General features: G+C 37.0%; 1 protein-coding gene across 4 annotated transcripts in view; it reads right to left on the reverse strand.

Moving 5' to 3' along the window:
• The window catches only part of SLIT2 (slit homolog 2 (Drosophila)), a 367,443-nt gene extending 340,485 nt beyond the window's left edge, over positions 1-26,958 (reverse strand). For all 4 annotated transcript variants that reach the window (XM_011935681.1, XM_011935679.1, XM_011935680.1 and 1 more), the window contains exons 1-4: positions 26,062-26,958; positions 23,314-23,385; positions 22,113-22,184; positions 11,216-11,287 (exon numbers count right to left, since the gene is read on the reverse strand). In XM_011935681.1, the coding sequence (XP_011791071.1) occupies positions 11,216-11,287; positions 22,113-22,184; positions 23,314-23,385; positions 26,062-26,240 (395 nt within the window). In that variant the 5' untranslated portion in view covers positions 26,241-26,958. The remainder of the gene's footprint in view (positions 1-11,215; positions 11,288-22,112; positions 22,185-23,313; positions 23,386-26,061) is intronic.
• Positions 26,959-27,731: the final 773 nt, after the last annotated feature.

The raw sequence follows: 27,731 nt of genomic DNA on the forward strand, positions 1-27,731 counted from the left end.
CCTCTCTTATCCGACTTACTACACTACTTATATATAAACAAAGACACTGATCCTCAAAAAGAAAGCCAGTATCTTTGCTCAGCATCTGCAGCTAGTGATTAGCAGAGCTAGGAATGTAACTAGTAAAAGCCTTTTGACTTCTGATCCGGTGCTTTTTTCACACCTCAACATATATCATCCCAAATTCAATCTCTTGGTAGTGTCTTTCTCAGGCTTAATTTCCAGCTATTCCATCAAAAAGGTATTTATTAGCCAACTTGTACTAGGCTAGATGTTTCATGTGAAACAAAGACAAATATAAGACAGGAATCTCGGCAAAGTTAATACACAGGTTATGATTGAAGAATTGTATGTGACAACACATTATATGAGCCAGGAAACAGCGATACAGTTTTAATGATAAAAGGAAGCAAAAAAAATAAGTATATGCCACTTATTATATGCCAAGTACCATAGTAAACTCAGTTCATTTAGGAAATCATTTACTCCACACAACACTTCCATAAGAAACATACTCCTAGATTCCTCATTTTACACCAGGAAAAACTGAGGCACTTGGCAGGTAATTGAGTGATATTCCCAAGATGACACATTCAGTGACTCAAACCCAGGTGGTCTGAATCAACCACCTGTACCACATTATAATGTACGATAGAATCAATAGCCTTACCATATTATAATGAATGATCATGTGGAGGTAACTAAAACCATTGAGAAAGCTTTAGTAGGGGAGCTGAGGCCTATATGAGGAGGAAGGAGGAAAGAAAGAAGTCCAGAAATAATGCTGGGAACGTCCAGGCAGCAATGGAAAATCTGCTTGCTTGAGATGGCGCAGATCTGCTGGGATAGCATGACAATGTTGAAGAGGTAATGCAGAACTAGATTTTGGTGAGTCATCAAAGCCAAGTGAAAAAGAGTGATACAAAAGGGAGGTTAATTTTAACTAATCACTGCCAAGTACAATACAGAAGTATTTCTAGATATCTTATTTCCCAACCTCAATACATGCAATGACTTAAACTGTCAAATATATTTGTTAGCGCAGATTGTATTTAGAAGGTATTCTCATTTTTTTTTAAGAGGCAAACCTGGAGAGTTTATCTAAAATAAACACTGAAATATTCCTTTTTAGTTTCCAAGCAGAGATTTCAAAAAATGAATGTATGAAATTTTAACACTGACTTTCTCTGTGTAAAATGCACAGCATTGACTTCCTTAGTATAAAAGAAACACATTTATCTACGTTAAATGGAATTTCCTATAATTTCCCTAAATACTTATTCTTCCTCCGTATGTTTCTTAAGCACTCAGTATGCCCACCTCTCGCTTCCCCCTCCACACACCCCTACCCCCCCCAACTGGCATCACCTGATTGGCTTGGAATATCAGTTGGTATGATAAACTATACCATTTAGAATACCCTGGCTATCCATTATATTAAATAACCAAGTTTTGTTACTCCTCTCTTTCTCTCCTCTTTCACTCTTTTATACTTCTGGACAATGTTTTTTTGGTGGTTGTTGTTGTTGTTTGGTTTTTTTTTTTTTTTTTAATCTTGCAACTAACTCAACCAAAAGGTTGAGTTAAAGCAATATTCCTATTTCTGAGTTTTTGTGACAAGAGGCTGGGTAGAAAAGTCACTTTGGGAAGAAAAAGATCAATGCATGTTAAAAAAAAATGAGGAAAGTTTGCAGAAAGGTTGAAACTTGATAGAAGTAAGTAGAGCACATAACATCATACAAAGTGCCTACATAATGCTCAGTAGTGTTTTGTAAGTGAGGATATAATCCTTAGTTAAAAGCAGGGCTTTTCACTGAGAGATTTTAACAACATTCCATTTTTCCATGCACTTCTTTATCATGAATAAGACAGAGAGTAGGTTTTATCCTGAGGCATTTGAATTTAAACAACAACAACAACAAAAAACTAGATAAGCATTTCTGTTTCAGTATGAATATAAACAGTGTATTTATAAAAAAAATTACATCATAATGACATGTTCATTTCTGGAAAAATTAAGAAATATTTTACTTTAACAGCATGTAAATAAACTGGTATTTTTTTAAGTTTCATATATTTGAACACAAAGCTTCATATCCAGATAAAATGAGAATAAAAAAGATGTAAACTTTAAAGATAGTTTTAGAAAAGTATCCTTGAAGTGTTACTAACTATGCAGCTACTCTTGACGGTACACAATACATTTTCCAAATGTTATCACTCTGCCTCAAGACCATTCCTTTTTGGTTAACCATCTCATAAAAGAGCAAGAGTGAATGAAAGCATTTTATGATGTCTAATCTTTTAGTTATTTCTAATTAAGTGAATTTGAGTTTTCATATTTAATGGCATTATTCTTCCCTATTATGTGTGTGTGTGTGTGTGTGTGTATAAACCTCTTTCATCATGATGTAGCTATATCCAAATTAATGATAAAAATAATAGAATAATGACATAACTTTTACCAATAGAATATGCTTGCATGTGAATGCCTACATTGAGGCAAATTTTAAACAATGTAACTACCGTGGTAGTTTAACAGATGCAAAATGTTTAAGTCAGTGTTCTAAACATTTTAAACTTCTTAAGATAAACTAATTAGTAATTTCAAATGTTTTACCCTAAAAAATGTATAATGTAAATTCAATAATATTTATATACTGTTTACACAAGAGTAGTGTCCAATCAAAATGTATTTTTAATATATTAGTCTAGAAACTTATAAGAACACCAGATTTAAAATTAAATTAAATTAATATTTTTTAAAAGGGTCAAGGTTAAACTGTTTGTCTTCCTTAAAAAGTTTATAATGTCTTTTGTGTCTTTACTTACAAAAAAAAATCTCAATGAAACTTGGATATTAAAACCTCCCAGGAAACCAACAATAAAAGCTGCTAAGAATTTCACAAGTTTTTTTTCCCCTTAGGTGTTAATTAAATGATCATTTAACACTGAAATGTAAACACAACATTTTCATCTCCTGACAGCACAGCCTATTATAAATCCGGGGTAATAAAAGTCTTGGTGTTAATGCTCTGAACCAAGTTCCCACAACACTCTAAGATGCCTTGTCGTGTCTAAGGTTAAGCATCTAGACACAAAACAAAGCTTGCGCCTACTCGACTTCCAGTCCAATTTTCCCATCGCCCAGTGACCTAGGTAACACTTTGAGCAATAAAGAATAAATTTAATTTCTCCAGCATTTTGTGAGGATTAGGAACAATTGTTGGCTTGCAATGACTTTTTATCCTTGGATTCTTTTTCCTCCAGAGCATTCCTCGGGTCCTAAAAGAGAATTCTGATGGTTTAAGACATAGAACAAACAGAACTTTAAATTAGGCTTTTTTCAATCAATTGGAACTGTCGGAGGGGAAGCAATCAACCTTTCTCTGTGCTGTTCTCAGCTATTCACATACTTCGAGCTTTAATCTTTCTCTAGTAGAAGAAACCTATCATGATGGGGCAAAGCTATTTTTTCCCATTCTGTTTCCAGACTTACTTATTTCTCTCTCTTTTTTTAAAAAAAATACCTAAATCAAGTTGCCATACTTCGCTGTAAACTTTCATTTGGGGGATGTTTCAAGAGACACAGATGTTCTCCTGGTAACACTTCACACCTCTGTTCTGTACCCTAGGCCATGGGTGTTGTCAAGGACCAGTGTTTTTACTCTTCATTGCTTCATTCTGTAAGATTTAGTTCCTTTTAAAACTTCCATCCAAAGGTTTCTTATATCAAAATTTATAAAATATTTTAAGGTTAACCCTCCATAAAAAATTCAGTGATTATAATTAACTCGGTTATAGGTAACGTGTAATGAGTGGATACACACCACATGTATCTATGCTACTTTGAGAAGTACTGGAATTGTGGAAAAAAACAAAACAAAACAAAATGACTTCTGGTTCAAACTTGTCTCATAATGTAACATTATTTAGATTTAAAGTGCTAAAAGATTTGCAATTTTTACTGGATTTTGACATAATTAGTAGTCTAAAAATAAAATCACCTATGCAATTTACATAAAGATGACAATGTTCCATAGATCAAATCACATGTACATATTACAAGGCTAACAGATTAATCTTATATTTTTTTAAAAATAAAATTTTTATTAGTAGTGAAAATGTTCCTTAGCAACATATGTAAATCTTCTGAACAACTTTCAGCATACTTTACCTATAGTTGAAGGAGTTTACTCAGCATTTTCTAACATTTGTATTTTTCCTTCATTTGTCATTCAGAAAAACACATCATTAAAACAGCAATCTAAATATATGCACTAACATAAATAGTTCCTGAGTCACTGTCTTTTTGTTTCTATCTGTAATTTATTTTATAGATGAATTTTAAAACTATATGAATCATCAACTGGGAGAGCATGGAGAGATCTCATTAAGAATATCCTGGCCCTAATGTACCTTCTGCAGCCAAGTAAAGAGAAACAACACGGTACAAATGCACATTTTATGTCAATTTGCTGCAGTAGGACAATTAATGTGACTACACATATTTATGTGTTACTACAATAAGGATAAATGCAAGAGGGCTGTGCAATAGTATCAGGAACTTTGCTGATTGAGGGCAAATTGCAAGGACATCTGAGTGACTATTATTTCCATCTTGCTTGCAATGAAAGGATGACAATAATATAAATATAATTTCTATCATCTTGAAAATTTACAATGTTCTTTTGAATAGGAATTTAAATTGTACTGTGCTATCCCCAGAAGGTAAATAGTATGATCCTTCCCATTTTACAGATAAGAAAACTCGCCAACTCGGTTGTTCACTGACTTCCAAACTTAACAGAACTGCAAATATCTGAGTAGGCATTTAAACACTATCATTTTACACAACCTCCCTTAAGATAGAAAGCAATTGATTTCAGTGTCTTAAAACATAACGTAAATACACTAAAATTACCTAAATATAACTAAAACCCTATCAACCCTTATTCCTAGAAATAATGTTTATGTAAATTTCAATCCCCAAAATTGTAACCTTGAGATTGTAGTGGCAATTTCATTATTTACAAACTTTAAAATATTACCTGATGATGTGTATACAATATATTTTTTACATGAACATGATATACTTAAATTCACATATTTGATCACTCTCAATGAACTCTCTAGGCATTAATTTACATAGTATAGGTCAGATGTTAGCAACAGCTGAGGCCCACAAATACCACATATTCTATGGAGCCACATATTTTGTTAGTTTCCCTCCTGAGCATGGATCACAGTGTTCTACAAATTCAAGTTGGCAGACCATGAGTACTTGTTGGTGGGGTTAGAAATATTTGCATTTGTGAAAGCAAAGCAGCCGTTTAAATAAGTACAGCTGAGTGGGGGAAAAAAAAAACCTTCTTGCATTTGATTTTCTTAGGCTATGAGCTATGCTGTGGATTTCACACTCAGAAGGCCCACTCTGTGTGCTGGCAACAGCAGAAACTGGACAATTGTTGGCTTTCTTTAGCAACAAGTCTATCAGTAATCCCTTTGAAGTAAAAACCATAAACACTAGATCTGGCAAAATCTCAAATATAATCTTAATCTTCATTGGATTTAGAACATTTAAATCACAGGATTACACGTTGATTTAAAAAATAAAAGTAAAAGTAGGTCCTGCTCAGGGCTTTGCACTTTTATTTCTTTCATGACAAGTGGTAATGGCTATTTTGAGCTGTGTTCAGATATCCATATATCAAGTCTGTTGTCTACCTATTTGAAAATAAAGTTTTGGTTATACAGTGGTAATCTTTTTAAATGCAATACTCCTTGTATGTCTCTATTTTTTAAGTGGCAAAAACAGAGTCCCTTGGGCCCAGTAAGTAATTAATAAGTTACCTAAGTAACGAAGGACTTGGTGTTTTAATCACTGACAGTGAACACTTTCCTAAGTTTTCTCTCTCTTAATACAGAGTCAATCTGTTCCCCTTAGCAAAGTATCAGTAGATAATTCAGATAGCGTTTCCTTATACCAAATTAGAACACAGACGCCACCTTCAACAGAACTTTCACCCTTAGCACACGAAGCTCTCTGGCAGTCTCAGCAACAGAAACCAGCGGTAGCTATCATGGCAGTGCGCTAGATGAGTAATGATGTCGGTCTGGCTGAACAACAGTAACCGTAGCAACTGCAACCTGCAATTCCTGCACAACCACTGTCGGATTTATTGTGGCAGGGGCCAAACAGGCCAAGAGTAAAATGAAGCAGGAAACTACGGCACCTGACACCTCTAGTAGTCCACACTTTAATCAGAGCTGGCAGAAATTAATTCAAGAGAAATTTGTACACGGGCTCCTCTGTTGTATCCTGCTTTTATGGTTAACTCCAAGAAACCTATGAGACTAAATCAACATCCAAGAGCTAGGGAGTTAGTTTTATACGACATTTTATTAAATTAAGGTATATTTTGCTTAGGTGAAAAATGGATCATTTTGACTGTGTTGTATCTACTGAAATACTTCAATGTTTGAGAAACCTAGGGGAATCAAACATTTAATTGACCAAATTATCCTTTAAATTTAATTTGGTTCTCCATTATTTATAATGCTGTCTCAGAGTTACTATTTGCTCATTCAAGTTACAAATCCTGAACCCAACAGAGATTTAATTCAATACATCAAACACTTAATGAGAGCTTCTAAAGGTCAAGCCTTATACTAGACCCTGGGGATATAAGAAAAAAAAAAAGTTTTCATAATACACGTCTAAGTAGCATTTATATGCATAATCATAAAAATAATTCTAAGATAATAATTGATAAGTATAGTAATGGCTATATCTGTGTAGTGAGATAATAGATAATTTTTACTTCCTATTTTCTATTTTTTTCTGATTTTCCTAAATCTTTTTAACAATGAACTTGTGTTGCTCTTATAACTATTAAAGAAACAAAAACTAAGGCTCCTCCTATGGCAGTGATGGAAAGGAAAATAAAGACAGCTTAATTATATATATTTTTTAGGCTGAACAAATTAATTTATTACCTTAATAAAAAATTAAGTTTTCCTCTTAAGAAAGAAAGTCCCAATTATTATAGTTATCAAAAGCAATTTTGAGAATCTGAGATCCTATCTGACAGATAATGAATTATGACCCGGCCAATGAAATCAAGCAGTCAAAATCTATTTGTCTCAGGTAAGTATTCACTAGGCCATAAAGAGAGTTCTTGGCCTTAAAAATACCATTCCTAATGTTAGATAATTTAGTCGCTCCAAAACTCACTGGGGAATAATGAATGGCACTTGAGAACCAGAAGTAAAAAGTTTTTATTCAAAGAAGTAGAGAAAATGAGTCCCTGGGACAGATGCAGTTCTTTTTGTTTGTTTGTTTAGTTTTGGTTTGGTTTGGCAGATAAAAGTGAAAAATGAGTTTCTAAAAAGTGCTTTGGATACTTAAGCTTATGTTAGACATCTCAGTAAATATAATATACTCAAAGAAATAAACCGAAAACCACAAAACAAATATTTATAACCAAATGTCTAACCGCAGTACTACCAAAGAAATTCCTCTTTAATGAGTCCAGATTAGTAGTTGCAAACTCAACAGAAAGTGTGAATCACTTACTCCTAAACCTCTTTTAAGATTACACTTTTCAGGAAGATTTGTATTAGTACTCATAAATTTCAATCAATCATAATCAACTATTTCAAAATTCCCTGCAATCTCTTCTTCAGTTAACCAGCTCCAGATTTCTTTAAAAATAATCTCCTCTCCTCTTAGGTTCACAATAAAAATGTAACCTTGATTTTGGAGGAGGAGCAAAGGGGAAGATAGAGTCTGTAAGTTAAGAAAACTTCATGCTGGCTTTTTTTTTTTTTTTTAAACCTCCAACCTATCGTCCCTTATTTTAGTTTCCCTTTACTTACACTTTCCATCTGTCAACAAGTGCTTGTAATTTTATTACACTGTCCTGTAGTTTATGCAGAGTTGGTATTATTTTACAGAGTTCTGTTAATGGACTGGATAAATGGTAATGCTATTTAAACTAGTCTCCTACTCCAACAAACACAGCTGCAACTGTACTACTATTTCTGAGCAAACATCTTGACCTGAACATGTAGTGCTCTCTCAACCCGTCCAAAGAGAAATTGGAGCAGACAGCAAAGGAAAAGCATATTTGGCCGCTAGCAGCAACCAAGCGTGTCGAATCATAATTCATATACAGTATACCCTCCTTTTCTTTTATATTGCATTTAGAGTCTGTGAAAAGCATGTGTGCTTCTTCCCCTGGTATCTTATTTTCAGCCACTAGTCAAATGGTGATTATTTATTCCAAAGCTCAAAGAAAAGCAACACAAGGTCCAGTATATCCAACAAGCTTTAATCTAAGCAAATAATGTGAAAAATCAAACTTCTGTGTATAAACTATATATTAAAACAGTAGACTTTGAAATTAGTGATGTACCTGGGAAAACATAATGTTAAGTATGAATAAAATATACAATAAATAAGAAAATAAAGAAATTGAAATATTAATTCGTATCTCGAAACAACCTATACAGAGGAAGTAAATCCTAAATTTGTTTTTTTATGAGTTCTGCATATAGTATGCCTCTACTGCATTAGACAGTAGGGGCAACTATGGCTTGCTTCATATATATAAATTATGTAAATGTATGTTATATAAAAATATAAATTATATATTACATATATTATATATTATGTTTAATTATATATTATACAAATGTCAAAATATATATTCTATAAACATTTATATCATATATACTTATATATATTTTTATATATATTTGTAAAACAATCATATATATATCAACTATCAAATACTTTCTTTGTCCTATCATTTTTCCCCACTATTTGTCAAAAATTGCATATCCTTTGTTCTGTTACTTGTCCTTCTTGTGAAAAAACTATGTTTTTAAATGAGCATTATAAGGGATGTCGTGCATATAGGTTTGTGCACATTTTCCCATCTGCTGGAATATTTGTTTCAGGTGAGCTACTAGGCATCTGTATCATATGAAGAAAATGTGAACTTGCAACTTGCACCCTTGCTTTTCATAATTACACTAGCCAGTAGTCAGCTTCACAAGTGTGTGTTCCTTTGTTTATTAAAGACTTCCAGTGGCAGTTGTTTAATTTAATTAATAATCACCATCATAAACAAGTGGTCACATGCAGCTTATAACTTATCCTCTCGAGAGAAAAAGCACTCTTAACAATTCACCTAAGTCTAATTCAGATGAGGCAACAGTTTCTTAACTCAAATTAAGATTCCTGACTTGAGGATGCAAATAAAAATTCCACCTCTAGTTTTCTATGTACACCCAGTGCCTAAATCTGATGTCAAATCTCATGTAAAGAGATACACCTGGTCAATATTGAATGCTAGGCCATCAAGTTATATAACTTCTGAAACATAGAAATATTCACATCTTGTAACCAGTTCCACCTAACAAACATTGCTTTAGCTGTTATTACTCCCCAGGACAAATCCTTTGAGCCAGAAAGATACATTAAAAAATCTGAACACATTTTCTAGCTGCCTGTGTCCCCATTTTCCAACACACATTTAATTAATTAGGAAATGCTGTCATAGGTTTATGGATTCTGTTTCTTTAATTCACTTAAAGATTTCAAGTCTTTTTTCATATAGCTGCTGCATAGTTATAAAATCACAACAAAAGATAGAAAAAAATATCTTAGTCTGCTATGTGATATTGTCAAAGAGGTCAAAATGTCAAGCAGAATATAATTTGCTGATGAGGGATTCTGCAATGGATTAAACCACCTTAAACTGGGGAAATTAATCCAAGTTGCGTCCTTAAAAAATCTCCTCAGTCAACAATAACTAAAGCTGAAAGTGAAATACTATCAAAACCAATTATATGACCCTTTTTAGAAACTAAGCACAAATATTTAGATATAATTATCTACTGATATGCATACATATAATCTTTATGGCAAACCTACATCCTATTTCCTTAGTAAAAATAGTTCTTAGATAATTTTTGTTAAAAACACAATTCCAAAGTTTCTTCATTTGAGTTTTAAAATTTACTTAAATCGGGCCAATTGAGCAGCAGGGAACACACAAAAAAGGAGAGAAAAATGTCAGGTGATTTTAACTATCCTTAGAGGAACAAAGTCAGGAAAGACTCTGGAGAGAAGATCTGGTCTGTCAGCTGGGGAATACCTCCCCGTAGTAAGTTAAGGTTATTAAGGTTTCAGGAGGACATGAACAAAGATCCTGGCTATTCTTGGGAGTGAAGAGTGTGACAGGACAGTCCTCCTACTTCTGGAATTGATAACTATGTTGAACTAGTAGGCTACAAAGACAAATTCAGGAAAAGGAAATATGCTCACTTTCTCTACAAATAGTACCATATGGGACTCCCACCATCCAGGTGGGGGCTAATGGAGCAATTTACTCTATACATCCCAGCAGTTTTTTCACAACATGCATGTACCTCAATAATCATTGCTATTTATTTTTCCAAAACTTTGTAGCTTATCTCCCATCTGCACAAAGTCATTCATATGGCTGAAAATCTCATTTTAAATGCTTTCAAAAATGTGTTTTCACTATTACACATTAGGTCAGTGCAAAAGCATTCCAGGGAGGAAAAAGCGATTCCCCCTAATACTCACATTATGCTCCTTTAAGGAATTACTTCCTTTAATAGTCTATGACGTATTTAATATGAAAACCTTGCCATACAGTCATTCATATTGCAGAGGCTGAAATTCTGGCTTTAAAGGAAACATTTAAGAGGAAATTTACAGCCCTCTTTAAGTACCTTATAATAATATTTTCGGACTAATAAACACTACTACTTGAGCCCAGAAACAATACCAAAAAAGCTAACATTAAAAATCTCAACTTTACAAGAACACACTGCCTCTTAAGAGGAAGCACAGTAGCAATTTTCTCCCTTCAGAACTTAATCAAACATTTCCATTAAAAAGTAGGTAAATCTTGCCATCATCACATTACCAAAAATAATAATAATAATCCAATTACCGTATCACATACATAAACCGCTAAATCCTAACCAAATAAAACAACTTAACCACTAGAAAACAAATCATAAATTTCCTAAAGAAAAAAAACACAAACTTTTAATCCATTAATCTATTGATGCATAGATTCCAGGAAAGCACACAGAAACAGATCCAAAATACATTTAATAAAACACAAGGTACTACCCAAAGCAACAATAACTACTTGTGTCTACTTACAGCCTGTATAGCTTCGCGGTCCCAAGAAACAGCAACTCAGGAAACAGCTGAAGGTGATTTCTGTTTAAACGCCTTTAGAGAAAACAAAAACAAAGCTTATGTTACACAGAAAATACCCAACAATAAGACTGTGATTTGGTAGTGTCATGCCTCATCCTGTATTTCAGAAAAGAATGAAATGACATTCAAGAGAATTCAAGCATTGCAAATCAAAAGTTGGTTACACCTTTTGTTACATGACTCTTTAAAGCAGTTTTTCATTGTGCTTACTATGATGATGATTACTGGGGTCTAAACTCCAAACTCAAAGCCTGTGCAACATCAGTCAACCAGAATATACACAACAATAAAGTGACTCAGTCTTAGGCGCCTAAGGTAGGTGACTCCAATATCCAGCAGAAATACCACAATAAATGGTGTCTAAAATAATCCATACACAGTCCCAATTGGCCTAAAATCTCAGCCAAGGAATTGTAGGGAGATGGAAATTTTAATTTTGTTAGCTTTTCATTTGGTTGGGAGAAAAAAAAAAAAAAGGCATGAGAAATTGTCGGCATGATTTGTCCCATAGGCAAAATCAGGAGAATACCAACCCAGAGTTCAAACCTCAACCCACAGCTTCCAATCCTTAACTGAATTTAAGGCTCAGCAGTATAACTAATAGTGGTGTCAAATCTGTTTAAGTAATGTTTTAAAATGTCTAAGTAAATTGGAATGTTGTAAATGTTTTAAAGAAGAGTGTGATTCCAACTCTAACTCAATTTAAGCCCTGATGCTTGGTATGCACACCTGTTAAAGAAAGAGTGGGCAAATACTATCTCTGATGTAGTCATATCCCAATCCCATCTGCTTTAAGTGTACAATTTAACATTTAATTTAAAATAACTGTCTATTTCTCTGCTTTTCCCAAATCTAAATAAAACGATAAAGAGCTGATGTAACATTTTGCACTCAAATGACTTACAAGCTGCCTAGCTCGAGAGGGATAGAGGTATATTATATAGTATAGCTTCTGGATATAGTTCCAGAAAGTAATGCCACACTGAGGAAAGCAGAGGTATTTCTTAAATTTTAAAGATGAATATTAAAAGGGACAGGAAAAGAGGGCATATCAATCTTGACATATTGAAAGGGTCATCGGGCAGATGCAGAATTATACTATTTAGTCTCCAGAGGGCAGAAATGGGCCCCCTGGTTGTAACTCCTAAGAAATTCAATTATATAGAAGACCTTTCTAACAACTAGCTATTGAGAAATGGAAACTCTCAACTCCTTATCTCAAAATGTATTCAAGCAGAGGCTATGAGTTGTGGTTTTTTTTTTGGAAAATGATATAATTTTTAAAAATCCTGTTTGTAAGTGAGAAGCTAGACCAGGCAAACTTCAGAACTTCTTTCCATTCTAAAAAATGCCAGGAAGCAATGATGGCACCATAACTTTATGTGAACTCAGAAGGAAGTTGGTCATCTACAGAAGCATTCTCAGGCCCTAATAAAATGCATACTAATAAAAAGTATGCCAAGACAAGTAGGGGCAAATAGTAAAATTAGTGGTAAAAGAGTGAATTTACTTCCCACTTACACTATTTTTTTGAATGAAGCACATAACAAGGTAAAATTTAAAGTCAAATCAAAAGCTTTTATTTATTTGTTCTCTGTTAGGTATGATTTTGAAGAAAGTGTACTTCCAAAGTCTAGCATTATACAATTTCAATGAAATGCAGACTGTTACTTTGTTATATTTCCCCCTAAAAACAGATTACAAATATTTGCAACAGTGGTAATGAGATTTTTTTCTAGGAGTGCAACCACTCTTGGAAGGACCTCCATTGTTCAAAGAGCCAATTCCAATTTCTAAAACAGCAGAAATGTGCTCTCATGATGTGATCCAAACCACCAGATTTACCAGTCTCATTTGTTATTCTCTAGTCAGAGCAAGCACTCTCGGCAAGCCCCTGGATCCTGCAGAGGCAGTTCTCTTTATGAAGTGCTTCTCCTTTTCTCCAAATGGTGCTTTCTTACATCCTCTGTGAACCTTCCCCTGATTCTCCTACAAAAAGTTAGTGCTTCTCTTGGCTGTGTCCCCACAGCATCTGATAAGTAAGGGTCCCTTATACTGTGTAATATTTATTCATGTACTGGTCCCTTTCCTACTAGACTGTGAGCTCTTCAAGCATAAAGACTAAATCTTTGTATTCCCTTCCTTCTTCCCTGGCACTTAGTAAGTTTTGAACCATATGAAAAGCCAAAGAGAGCAGCCTGCTCTCAGTCAACATTTCCTAATCTCCGGCCCTTAGTAGGTTCTTAGGAAAGGCTGAATGAGAACAGTGTTGTGTAGTATTTTGATATATTTCAGCAAGGCCCTAGCATTTACATTTTGTATTAAGCCAACATTCCTCTGGCATTCTCCCTGAGGCACCTGCCTTGAGTTTGATGCCACTCTCTGGCTGTCAAACCTGCTTTCACATGTCCCAGACAGTAGTTTCCTCCTTTCCATTCCATCAACATCCTTGGTGATGTGATTCTCAACATCACCTAGAAGCTGGAAAGAATTCAATGTGTTTAAACAAATTCAGATCTATAAGTGTGTAACAGCTGCTACCAGCTTTCTTGTTAACGGGTCTACATCAGTATAGTTTCATATATTGTGAGAAAGCAGATTTTTCAGGTTGGATACAAGAAGTGTTATTTTTTCTTAATTATTATCCTTTTCTTATTCCCAGTGGTTCCTAATTCACTGTGTAAGTAGTAGCTAACACATATTCTAATTCACTGTGTAAGTAATAAGCTTACTAGGTGATGGCCACTATTCTGAGAGGTTTATACAAGTTATCTCATTCACTCTTCACCACATCCCCGTGAGTAAGTACAATTCTCACTGCTGTTCTGGAGAGAAGAGCAGAGTTCAAAGACATAAAGCTAGGGCCTGAATGAAGGTGGTGTGACACTAAAACATACCCTCTGAATCACTCTTCTGGAAAAAATACAGTCTAAACATTCCTAAACAATAATTCAGAATAATATAATGCTGAAGCTTTCCTTTTCACCTATATTCCCCGAGGCAAAACATAGATTTATTTGATCCATTTCTTAGGTATCTATGAACTAAGCAACTGTAAATAAAACAAAGTTTTATTTTTTAAAAAAGCTAGCTCTGTGTTCAGCTCATGGTTTTAAACACCTGTTGAAAATTAGGTATTTTAAATTTCAGAAAAAAAAATGAAAATATATATGAAGCACTCCTCTCTGAATTCAAGTAGTTTATAATTATTTCAGGAAAGTTATTATGAGTGATCTTTATATGTCTAAACCCACCAGATACATTTCTGTTTTTAGGATAAGACAAGGTGGTATCACACAAAAAGGACAGATAACAGTAAGGAATGTGGTAATATGGATACAACAAAACAGTATACATTTCCTTTTTATTGTCTTTAAAGCAGTATCAAGACACTTTTGGCTCCACTTTTTCTATTCTCTCTTCCATCCATACTAAGGCTAAATGGTTATACAAACATTAACATAAAAAGCAAAACTTTCAAAATATTAAATAAAGATAGGATGCTTGTACAATCACCAGAAATTAAATCCTTAAACTAAAGAACACTTATTTAAAATCTAAACTTATTTTAAAGACTATTAAGGTATATAACAATTGCTAAACAGAGCTAGAGAAAAGGTAGCCTAGCTTTTAATGTGACAGAAATTTGCTTAACAGCTTGAAGATGATCGTGTCAGTATAAGATCTCTAACATAAATGAGTTGAAGTTAATTCTGATGGTTCCAGAACAGGAAACAGCATGTAGTGAATTAAAGATATCACAGAGGATTATTTATGGGAGCCAACATAAATTAGCTTTGTTAAACAGACCAGGTGAGTCAATTATCACTGTTCAGAGCACAGACACTCAATGGTGTCAAAGAAGAGACAGAGATATAATGATATCTAAGTCATGTGTCCTCACCCCTCGATGGAATCTGCCCATAAGATTCCAGAAACGCTTGATAATTCTCTAGATGCCAATTCACAGTTTCAGAAAGGTGTGTAATGTATGTCTCTGAGATACTTTCTCCCAGGGCAAAGACGAGAAGGGATTCCAGTAACTGTTTGCTCTGTGCTACCAGCTATTTTTGAGTCTGACTTTCAGAGGAGTGAATGATCTTTCTGCATCGCACAAAACACCACTGGCCTCTCAAATACTGATTCTTAACAATCTCAATTTGAAGGGCAGCCTGAACATATTGACAAACATTGTTTTGAATTATTATCTGCCAGCTGCGTCTGTGACTCTTGTCCTTTAGCAGAAGTAATAGTCTCTTACTTTTTGCAACTTCCACCTAAATTCAATTAATGTTCACAACCTTCCATCTCATTCAAAACATAATATGAGAATAGTTTTACCAAAGCCAGTAAAATTTTGTGCTCCTTATTTACTTGTCAGTGTAAATATAAAGTGTTTTTAGCAGTGTGCTAGGTCTGTAATAAATGATAAATGCTGGCTTAAAGCCTACCATTTCTAACCTCCTATTTCCCCTACATGAATGATCAAGTGTAAAGCTATTTAGCCCCCTCTTTTGCCACCTTGTCAGGTAAATTTTGACTTCTCTTATAAAAATGTTTTTATTCTAACATTTTCAAACCACGGATCTTAAAATTTATTTTGCATTATGTAAATAACATAAAGTTTACATTTTCAGCAGTGATTTCAATGATAACTTAATCCCTTGTATTCCTTGCTAGGGATGTCAACATTTATTAGCAAAATATTCCTCCCTCTTTTGTCACCTTATTTCCTGGTATTTCTGTACATATTCAGAGAGACTATGAAAAATACTCTGAAATAACCATTGAAGGGTTGTTTACCTTTTCTTCACATCTCTTCTGTTGACCATATACTATGTTAGGAAAAACATTTTTTAAAAATGTAACTATGACTGTAACAAGCCAAATGGATCATATATACACTTTAGCAGCTAAGATAAAATAATTCCTAAACTCAGCGATTGAGAAATAAGAGAGGTATGTTGAAATGCAGAATAATAGTTATTTAAGTGCTCTGTGCCCAGCATTTTGTGAAGCTATGTACATGATCATACTTATTGCCACTATGAGATATCATGATTATCCCTGTTTTAAAGATGAAGAAACTGAAATTTTGAAAGATGAAGCAAGGTGATCAAGATCACTCAGTGGAATTGAAACCAAGGGTTTTCTGATATCACCCTTCCCTCACGTTTCTGATTTCAAAAGGAGAAAGGGGAGCTTGTATCTGGTTAGAAACCATAATCAACAGTACAACCAATGTGTATTTGCCTGGTATTCCATGAGACACCAAGCATCAGCAGATAAAATAAGATGTCGAAGAACAGAGATTTCTAGATCCACATTCTGTGCTTTTACTCTAGAACCTCAAACAGCAGCACAGAGCCACTGCTCCCAAACTGTCCATCTGTATTCAGAGTGTATGGACATTGTAGAGAGGACATCCAAATAATTTTCTGTAAATATTATAGTAAAGCAATATTGATGAGATCAAATCACAGCCCTATTATCAAGTTTTCATTCTGAAAGCATTTTCATCAATATGCTTTCCAGTCCAGCAGGTAACACTTGGTTTGAAAAAAGGTAACGGCAATATATATGAAGTCCATGCAGAAATGTCTCTCTTTCCATGTGAAGTTGTGAAATTCAGTCTAGAAGACATAATTCAAGCAGAAAGGTATCCAAAAGAAATGAGAGAGGGAATTAAACGTAAAATATTTGACATTGGCTACTTCCACAAATACATTGTAACAGTGCAAACTAAACTACTCATTTCAGGGGAGGTATAAAGGACACGGCATCCAGCAAACACTGTCACAAAAGAGGACCCAAAACAGATGTGGGAAAAATAAACACCCTCACTGCTTCAGAATTCATAAAATGGTCCACAAAGAGCACATGGGCCTTCTCACCACCATTCAACCTCAAGGCCCATAAAAAATGTTGCATGAGAAACTCTCTCAGATGGATTCAATGTTCTGCTAAACTTGTAACAGTGCACAGGGGTTAAAGCTTTCCATGACCAGCGTCAGTAAACCTAATTTAAAATTGACCATGTTGCTTATAAATAGGTGAACATTACTGGCATATAATGCCTATTATATAATTTAGAACATTTATATTTTATGCTATGTGCATACTCAGCCTCTGTCACAGAGTTTGACGTGTCCTTTAAAGAGACTTTCCAAGAAAATGACTGCCATGATTTTAAACTTGTGTGGAAAGATACCAGAAAACAATTCTTTTGAGATGGGCTTGCATTCTTTTCCAAGGAGATTAGCACCGTTAGACTGTCGTTCTGTTAAGAAAAGGTATGTGTTATGTGTTGCCTATAAACTTGTCGGATTAGTCAGAAGAGACTAATCCTTGATGAACAGAGAATATGTCCAGATCCTTGATGAACAGAGGATAAATGATGCTTTCTTTCAGACCTGTTCCACAACATATTCTCTACTTGAACTCATGTGTAAAGACCTACAACAAAAACCCTACCACATCATGCTTCCTCAGCCTCACTCACACTGTCTGTCCCATGCTTAGGAGCGGTATGTGTATGCAGGGAGAACTAATTCAGGATCACCTTAAACAAATGTGTCTTTTACATACCATCTCATTAGAATGTAGTGTTTAGTCAAATGTAGGCTGCACTGTAAAGGGACTTAGACTTTTTAACTTAAAAAGAATATTTTCTTTATATCAACTTGGTGGAAAATTTAAATGTCTCAGTTAACAGCTTGACTGTTCAAGATTCCTTACATGGCTTTATCATAATAATATTTTCCGAGCTCATTTTCAAGCATAAATGAGTATCAAATGACAAAGCTAGTGGGAAAAATGTCATTTCAAATCCAATTATACTAATACTAGGAGAAGTTAAAGCAGTATTGGTCTTAAAAGCACATATTTACTAAGTATTGGTGGGGAAAGATGAACACTCCACACGCTTGCCTTTATTATTTCCACAATTTCCTTATTTTAAGGGTATAAGATGGTTTCAATGTTCACACAAAGCTTAATATCCAAGACTTTTTACAGTATGCTACTGATTCTTATCAACATACCCTAGGCATATATGCATTTCACTTTTCAGTCTTAGAGTAAATAATAAAATGTCCCATAACAACCCTAAAAATTTTCAAAAACTTTCCCATACTTTTGCATTTGTATTATCAAGGAACTTTCAAAAGAAGATTATTTTCACTAGTGGAACCCCGACATGGTCTGGGCCCCCCTAAAAGGCCATAAAATAGAACTGAATGACTGTAGTATCTAATCCCATAAACCGTGTGTGAACAACAGAATTTTACACAAGCCCACAGCATTGCTGGGTCCCAGTGTTATTTTTTTAACCCTCTAGGACATTATGCAGCCTCAAAAAAATCTCAAATTAATAATTTTGCATGGAGAATTTATTGCAGATATACACAGGTATCTTCCTTGAGGTATATAAAAGAAATATACTTCCTAAGTGTCCTGATTCTTACTGCAGCTTATATGTGACCTTTTTTTCTGAATTTCCACTGAATTAACTGGCCATTTAGGTATAGCACATTTCATTTGAAAATTTTTTTGATTAAGCAACAGGAGCTCTGCTAATACAATCTATATGAGGCACATTCTGAAGGCTTCATTTTCATCCCAGATAAACAGGTACCGCTGGCAATACAGAGCATCCTAGGAAATACGACTCTGCACATGTTAGGTCTGAGAGTGCAGAAACAAACTGTCAAAACAGAAAATAATGTGTGCTCATGGTATGCAGACATGATTACAACTTCCTCCTTTTACAGTGATGCATAACCACATTCTGACAATGATGTGTCATCTCATGTTGCAAGAGAATGAAGGGCAGGGGAGGGAAGGAGCTAGTTAGAGAGGTAAGGAAGAAAGAAACTAAAAGGGAAGAAAAGAAGGAAAGGAGGGAGAGGAGGAGAAAAGAAAGGAGGAAGTATGTTACTATTAACTCCTTCTTGACGGTTTATCTGAAAATGTATTTCATCCACTCTTTGAAAGGGAAAACTATCTTTTATAGCTATAATGCTTTGATTTGCAAATAATGACTTTGTCATTCCATGCTACAATTAAATTCAAATCAACAACATGACTGTTTCTTGCAGACTAAAAAGCTGAATTTTTTAAAAAGGTACAGATATTTATCTTCTGTTTTCAGATTTTTCTATAGATAAAGTTAAAAGTCCATCAACATAAAATAAGATAAAAAGAAAAACTTTCAACTATGAAATATTCACAAAATGTAATTTATAATTGTTTTATCATTTTAAAATGAAAACAACTTAAAACCATAAATTACACACGAATAAAATTAATGTTTTTATTTTATTTTGTTCTTCATACAAGGAATAAAAATTAAATCACTATTCAGTATATAAATGGGATTTACAACAAAAACCTAATTGTACACCTTTTTCAAAATTTGGAGTTCCAATTTTAAATTTCACAACTAAATTGTTAAAAACCATATAAATTTATACAATACATAGTAAAAAGTTAATTTATTGATTTCTTCTTGTCTCTCACATTGTCTCTTGCAGCTTTTTGAAAAAGCAAGCAATTTTTTGGTGTTAACGACACTAACTAAAATAAAGATATATACCATAGGCCATAGCAGTTTGATTATGGAACTCTCTGGGTAGTTTGGTTTTATTTTTTTTAATTTTTTAAATCAATACACTGAACAAAATTTAAAATAGTTTGTTTCACAATAACTTGAATGCATTCCTTAGCAAACCTGCCTTACCATTTAATGTATTTAAAAATAAATAAATATTTGAAAAGTGTATCCACAATGTTCCTAAGAAATGGTTTTGAATTCCAGAGTCCCAAGGAGATGAATTGGCTGTCAGATAACAATGTGCTTCCATCAGATGGACTTGGCAGTTGTAAACAAAAGGAATTTTCTCAGCTTTTCCTCACAAATATGAAATATTTGCTCTTGGCCAACAGCTGGGGTGATTTAAAGAAGTCCTGCATATATATTAGTTTTCATTCAAAATTACAAATCCTCCTCCCACTCTGAAACATCTGACTTAGTCTTAGTAGAATAGAAAATTGTTCTGAGATGAAGTGACATTCCCAGAGGAAGTAAAAGTCAAAAAATAGTACCTACTTACAACTCTAATCAAATTTCAGAGCATATAGCATCTGGTTAATAAGTTTTAGGAAAAGTTAATTTATTCAAGATGAAAGTTCAGACAACACTCTAAAGTGACTTGAAAAAGAATGAGAAAGTTTGTTTAGTTCTAGTGTTCCTGAAAATACGTAAAACAACAATATAACCAAAATAGAGACTGCATAAAAAGCCATCAAAACTCCTTCAGTGGTTTGGAAGTTAGCAACCCAACTCAAGATACTTTCCTGTGATGACTAAAAGTTATTCTTGAAAACATAAAGTTTAAATGACAATTTAAATTATCTATTCATTTTAGCAAACATTTGAATTATATTGATGCTTTCTTAAAGATTAAAATATCTTTGCAAGTTACTCACTAGGAATTAGCTAATCATACAGTCTATGAAGGAGATCAAACAATAAATACTTTCAGAGTATTTTTTATATATTTAGAGATAGGCTATGAACTTATAAGCTTTGTTATGAATGCAACCAAATGTTTACCAATTTTTATTTACCTCTAAAATTAGTTGAAAGTAGTGATTTAAAATTTATTTTGAATTCCACAATTACAGTCCTTGTATTGTAATATCTATCATAGAGAAAGACTAATAGTAAAATAAAGTAGACATTTCTGTGTTTTACTTGAGGTGATAAAAATATAGTCTTAATTTTATAAATATCTTGGAAGGGGACAAACCATTTTTCTTCTTATGGATAATTACAGGGAATTAACTTCTGCCCTTTTGCCCAGTGAACCTGAATATGTATTAAGCCTAAAATGAAGATTAGATTTTATTATTTCTTGAAAAAAATATTTTTACTTAAAGTGATTATTAAGGCAGGCATGAAAACTCATTAAAATAATTGTTGCTGCCTTTACTAGAGCTTTCCTTTGCCTTCAAAATGCAAACATATCAAACCTGAATAATCAAGACATGTAAGACATACAATTCATACTTCGAATTAAAAAGTCTGTAATTTATCTTAATTATTTCAGACAGAGGTTTTGTCTTTTGCAGATATATACTGCAAACATTTTTAAAGTCCTCAAGTAATATGTAAAAAAAGTATCTTAAAATCTGAAGTCTACATTTAATCTTCTTGGGAAGGAAACCAACTTTGAATGACCACAATATGACAACACAGTTCTTACTTTCATAATATTTTTCCAGAATAAATATTTTTGAAGCTAGTATAGAATAAAATACAACTGTGTAAAGTATTAACAATAACAATGTTCACCATGCTAAATATCAAAAAGCAAATCTTTATCAGTAAAACATAAAATATTTCATCAAATGTCACTGATGACACACAAAGCACAACCATGAAAATGAAAATAACGATTAGCAAAACTTCTCTCTTCCCTAATGCACCATTAATGCAAATAAAAGTACCACCTTTCTTCCTACATGAGCAAATAAAACAAATCAAATGAAGAATAAGAAATGCTTGTACATCTTGAAGTACCAAAGCAATGATTATCAAGGAAATACATGTCTCAGAAAAGTAACTCTGTGTTTTTGAGCTTAATTACAAGTTAGAACTATTTATTTAGGAACTGTATTTGTCATAAGTTAGTCTGAAAACCACTGATTCACCCTCCTTTTTCTGCAAATTTTCAAAACCTAAGACACGAAATTGAAGACATGATGCTTGAAATTTAAGTGTTTTTTAAAAACACAGTTATGTTGTCATAACTTCGGAATTAAAAATACTTACAGTCTCTCTAGTTCTTTAAGATCCTGGAATGCTCCTCTTTCAATGGTGCTAATCTTATTCTCCATAAGCTGACTGAAATGCAAAATATAACATGCTTCTTAATGTTACCACTCACCATCTGAATAAATTTCAATTCAGCAACTGAAGACTTGTAAACTCTTTCCCTTTATAAAGTTAAATTTTGCTCTGAGTTGAGATCCAATATCAAATTTAATAATAACATACTTGAGTGTACTCATGGAAGGGAAATAGCAGGGTCCATACCACAAAACTTAATACCAATGCAGTTTCTCATGAGATTTACCGGTCAAAACTCTGACCCTTAAACTAATAGTGTATCTGAAGAGTAATCCTTCACACTGAAGCTTTGATAGCTTTTTTTGGTACACTGTTTTCCAACTTAACCAAAGAATCAAAATACAGTAATTCATCATACACATACTTCAATTCTGACATGGATACACATCAGCAACTGGAATAATTTGTAATGACCAAAATGTGTCTCTTAAAACTTAGAACACTGAATGCACAATGGTCAAAACTGTATGGCTACTGGGATGTCAATATTTACAATCCTGTGGGTGAGAACAATTTAACATTACATTGACTCTCAAGTGGTGGTTTACTCACAGCTAATTTAACCCACTAATTAAAGAAGTAATCATATTGCAACAATTTTATAGAAGCTACAGAAACACAAAATATTAAAAACTCAAAATATGACCAATGGATCATTATAAACTCTGCTGAAAAGTTTGAATGGTTGATTTTAATGCTTGAAATTAGATTTTTGCAAAAAAAAAAAGGAATCCTTTTGTTATTAATAATAAAATACAGACCCACTTAAATATTTTAGTTAATTTCAAATCCTAAAAGTATCAAATGTTTCTTTTTACTTATTCATTTTGTGAAAACAATTATTCAACATTTTAATATGCATAAAGCACTTAGGGTATGGTATAACAAAGATCTGAGGTCATTTCTCGATTATTGGTTCTGTGGCATGCTTCCAACCTTAAAAAAAAGCCCCAACTTTTATTAAAGGTGGTAGTACAATGATAAACACACAAAAAAGGAAACCATGAACTTTTAAATTTTTTATGTTACTGTCATCAGAATAGTTATAAAAACTGAGACCAGCAATGACTCAAAATATGCAACCTTAAAAAAAATTATTAAAAAATACAGAGGATGCACTTACAGAACTCTTAGGTGTCTAAGACCAGCAAAATCTGTCTTCGTAATTCTTGTGATGTTATTTCCATTTAAATCCCTAAGAGAAAAACCAGAAAGTGAAAGCTCCATTTTACTTCTATGTGAACCTGCTTCAAGTAAAGTTCAGAGTAAATCAGAACTAAAAGTTAATTCAATTACTAAAGTAGTGTACAAAGTATGTAGGAAGGAGAAGAGGATAACCTTTTAAAGGATATTTTTAAAATGACTCAACACATTTGCAAAGTTCATTCTTGCTGGCATATGACAAGAAAATGAAGTGGTTACATTATCACAAAAAAGTTTGTTGTGTGTGATTGTTGTGTTTTGTGTATGGGAGAGTGCTTTCCATTTTTGTTTCTATTAGGATTGTATATTAATTTCACAGGTATTCTACTATTTTACTATAATTGTTAGGCATCCCCCCCAAAAAAAGTTCCCTTCAGGAGGTTAAATATTCAATTTTCTCATGCTATTTAGGAAGAAATTGTATAAAAATTCAGAACACTATCCTTAGGTAGCATGGTGGCGAAACTTCCCAAGGCACAGAAAAAAAATTAGTGCCATCAAAATAACTGCACTTAAAAGACTTGCATTTCTAGGCATTTACCTTCCAACAAGTCTGTTTGTATAAAAACTTAACTCTTCATTTGCAGCTCAGGGAACCCCCGCTGTGATTGTAAAGTGAAAACTACTAGCAGGGGCAAGAATGGAAATAGTATTCAGGCCCTGACATTTTTGCTCAGATTTCTGCAGCACTTTTCCTTCAGGAGTCACGATCTCCTTTTCTGGCATTTCAGGTCAAGATCTAAACTTGCCCTGGTTCCAATCATTTCAAGTAAAACCAGGCTTTGCTGCAGTTTGAATGCTCTTCATAGAAGCAAGCTCTCTATCACCTTTGACTCTAGAACATGATGTTTGAAATCTGTATTCAAACTGTTTCCATGATAGAATTTTACAAGTCAGCACCCAGTAAACTATTTTCTGGAAACTTTTTGTTGATCTCTCATAAGGATGTATATTTTTTCAAGGACCTGAAACTCAATTGCTACGTCCCCCTTCACCCCCACCCACCCAAGCGCATTCCCTTTTTGTTGAGTAAGACATGTTCGTGCTTAAACTTTAAACTGTCCTGAATGGCATGAAATGACAAATGCTAAAGCAGAATTCTGCGTGGCTTCTCTTCCTTTCTACGCAACCCACTTTTCCATGCTAAGCAGAGTACCATGCAGTTGTTTCTAAAATTGTTGGGCTATTCGATATAACAAGAATCTCCACCCCCACCCCCAACCCTACACAAATGTGGATCGAATCCCGACAAGGCATCCCTAGTAGAGTCCCGATTTGGCCAGCCCGGAGAGGTGAGGAAGGAGTAGGGGTAACCTAGTGAGGCTGGGGGTAGAGAGCCATTTGCAAAGGAAAAGGGGGCTCAACTTGGGCCTTAAAACAGGGAGAGAGAAATGGGTTGGATAAGAAGGGCGAGTTGAAGTGCAATGGGCTGCGAGGGTGAAGACGTGCGGGTCGGAGCGCCTCCTCTCCACCGCCTGAAACCCTTACCACCCCGGGGGCAAAAAGGTCGCGGGAGGAGTCCAGATGCGCTGGCCCCCGCCGGCCTAGCCCCGCGCCCTTCGCTTCCTCCTGGTACACACGCAACCGCGAGAGCGGAACGTGCCTAGGGCGGCCGGACTGGCGCGGGGCGGCGGCCTCGGCGTTCACAAAGAGAACGGCCTCCATGCTCCACTTCGCTGAACTCTGGAAGCGCCCCACCAGGAGCGCGTGGGCCGTCAACACCGGGTCTGCATTTACTTCTTCATTAGAGACTCGCAGAGACAGGGAGGCGGGGACGTCTGCGGGCAACAGAGCGCGAAGAGGGGAAGGCAGGGGAGCTGCTGCCACGTGAAGGGGCGCAGAAACTACCAGAAAGGTGGATGGGGACGCAGGGGTTCAGCAGGAAGGGCCGGAGCGGGCAGCGGGGCGCCGCAGGGTCGCCGCAGCGGTAAGACCCGGTTGGGCCGGTTCGCGCTGGAGAATCAGCACTAACTTCGCTTAACGGATGGGACACGGTCCTCCCTCGTAGTCGCCCGCTGAGACAAGTCCCTTGGGGCCTGACGCCGTCTTCCCCTCCCCGGAGAAGTGGGGAGCGGAGGGCTGCGCGCGGCTACTATGCGAGCTGTCGCCGTCCTGGGGCACCCTTCTCCCAGGCACTACTCCATGACCCCTTTTTCCTACCCTTCGCCCCCAGGAGGGTGACACAAAATCGGGGAGGGCAAGTTTCTCTCTTTTGGGGAGTCTCCCTGCTATCCCCTCCGCGCCAGCCTGCGACAAGAGCGGGGACTGGGCTCTGAAACCGACCTGGAGTGCTGGCAATCGCAAGGTGACTCCGTTTATGGAGTCTGGCGAACAAAGTGGCGTCTCACTCGCCCCGGGCATCCTCCAGAACTTGTCCCCTATCTACCCGCTCCCCAGCCCCAGAAAACCAGCCCTCAAGGAGCTGCGAGTGGCGGGACGAGAGCAGGGGAGAGAGAACTAGCGCAGCTGCCAGGGGACCCGCCCCTCCTTGGACAGTGGCCCTTCCCTGGCCAGTGCCCTCCCGGAGAGCTCAACCCCAGGATGCGCATGTGGGAGAGCAAGCGAGGGGTGCCCCAAGCACAGGACCCTGAGCTGCCAGGTTCCTCCAGGGGAGGCAGGGGTGCACGGCCCGGCTGGGGAGAGGGAAAGACTAAGAGCGCATACTCACAGTCTCTCGGTGTTGCGGGGGATATTCCTGGGCACGCTGCGCAGCGCCAGCCCGTGACAGTCCACTGTGCTGCCCGAGCAGGAGCACTGCGCCGGGCACGCCTGTGGTGCTACCTTGTTCAGGATCGCCAGCACTAACCCCAGCGACAGGGACAGCATCTGCCAGCCAACGCCGCGCATCTTTCCCCGCCACCTCCTTCCTCGCCGTCACTGGGGGCTTTCTTTAGCTTTATGCTCCGAGGGAACCGCGCAGTGTCTGAGGCCCAGTGTCCGGCGGGGCTAACAACCCAGAGTGCCAGGGGATATGTGCACAAAATAATATGGAACAAGACAGTAGAGCCCACTGAGGCACACGCCTCCCACCTCCCTCTCCACCCTCCTCTGGCAGAGCAGGAGCTCCTTGGGCAACTTTAGGTCCTGAGGATAAATCAGCCTGGCCAGGGCTGCAAGGAGACCCCAAGAGCAGCGGAGAGGAGATCACGCGTCTTCTGTCTCCCAAGGATGAACTTGGCGGTAAAAGAGCTGGGTCTTCAACGGCTGCGAAGATGCAGGAGCCGGTTGTGGGGGGGAGGGCGGTCCTCTGATCCCACGCACGCTTCTGCAAATCCGATGCCAGTGGGGAAGGTACGAAGCAGAAGAGGGGAGCTCAATAGGTATTATGGCCCCGATCAAAGTGGGGTTCCCGAAGCTAGAAGTGGCGGGAGCCCAGCAGGCCCGTAGCAGAACGCGCGGGGCAACTGGGCATGGCGCGCGGGGGCGCACGGGGCGGACGCGCAGTTCTGGGGGCGCACGGCTCTGGACTCTGCTCACTCACGCGGCCTCTCCCCCGCCCTCGGCTCCGCCGCAGCCTGGACCGGTCCTCGCGGTCTCCCAATAGCCAAGGATGATTTACAAACACACATGCACTTCGCTGAAGGATGTCTGGGCAATCTCGCCTCCCGCTCGGCGTCCTTGGCGACGCTCCGCACCAGGACCTGCCCCGAGGTCACGCAGAAAAGACAAAAGGGCAGTCGGGCCGCCGCAGCCGGGCAGAAATATCCAGTAGTCAGCACCCCGGCGAGGAACTCCAAGAGGCCAAGTGGAGGACGAGAGCTGCTGCGAAGACTGAGTGGGGACTGACTGGGGGCGGACTTAAAGCCAGGCAGACCGGAAGGAGTGGAAAGGCAAAGGCCAAGGTTGGAGGTGTCAGCGTCCTGCTGGGGCGTACTGGAGAATGGTTCGGTGGCAGGTGGGCGGGTGGGATCCGCTACTCCAGGCACAGCCAGGCGGCAGCTGAATGGCAGTCGTGTGTGCGCGCGTGTCAGCCCCGCTTGTCTCCCGGATACACCGCAGCTCCGCGGCAGACACCTGATGGCAAAGGTGGAAGAAATAAGAGCCGGGTCCTGGAGGGCGCAGAGCCGCCACGGCCGGCCCACGGCGGTCTCCCACTAGTGGTTCTTCCTTCTCAAAGTGCAGCAACTTTCCCCAGGCTTTGAATCCCGTCCCCCAAGGCCACAGTGGCGGTACCCCCGCCGGCGTCGCGACGCCGCCCGGCTCCAGGAGCTGCACCTGACGCGGCGGCCGCAGTCCCGGGTAGTCCTTCTCCTTCCAGCCCCTTCCCCTCTCCCGCTGTCCTGGCCTCCCGCTCCAGGGAGCGAGGTGGGGGAGAGGGAGGGCGACGACTCAGAGCGG

Source organism: Colobus angolensis, unplaced genomic scaffold (genome assembly GCF_000951035.1).
Source record: "Colobus angolensis palliatus isolate OR3802 unplaced genomic scaffold, Cang.pa_1.0 Scaffold146, whole genome shotgun sequence".
Taxonomy (NCBI): Eukaryota; Metazoa; Chordata; class Mammalia; order Primates; family Cercopithecidae; genus Colobus; species Colobus angolensis.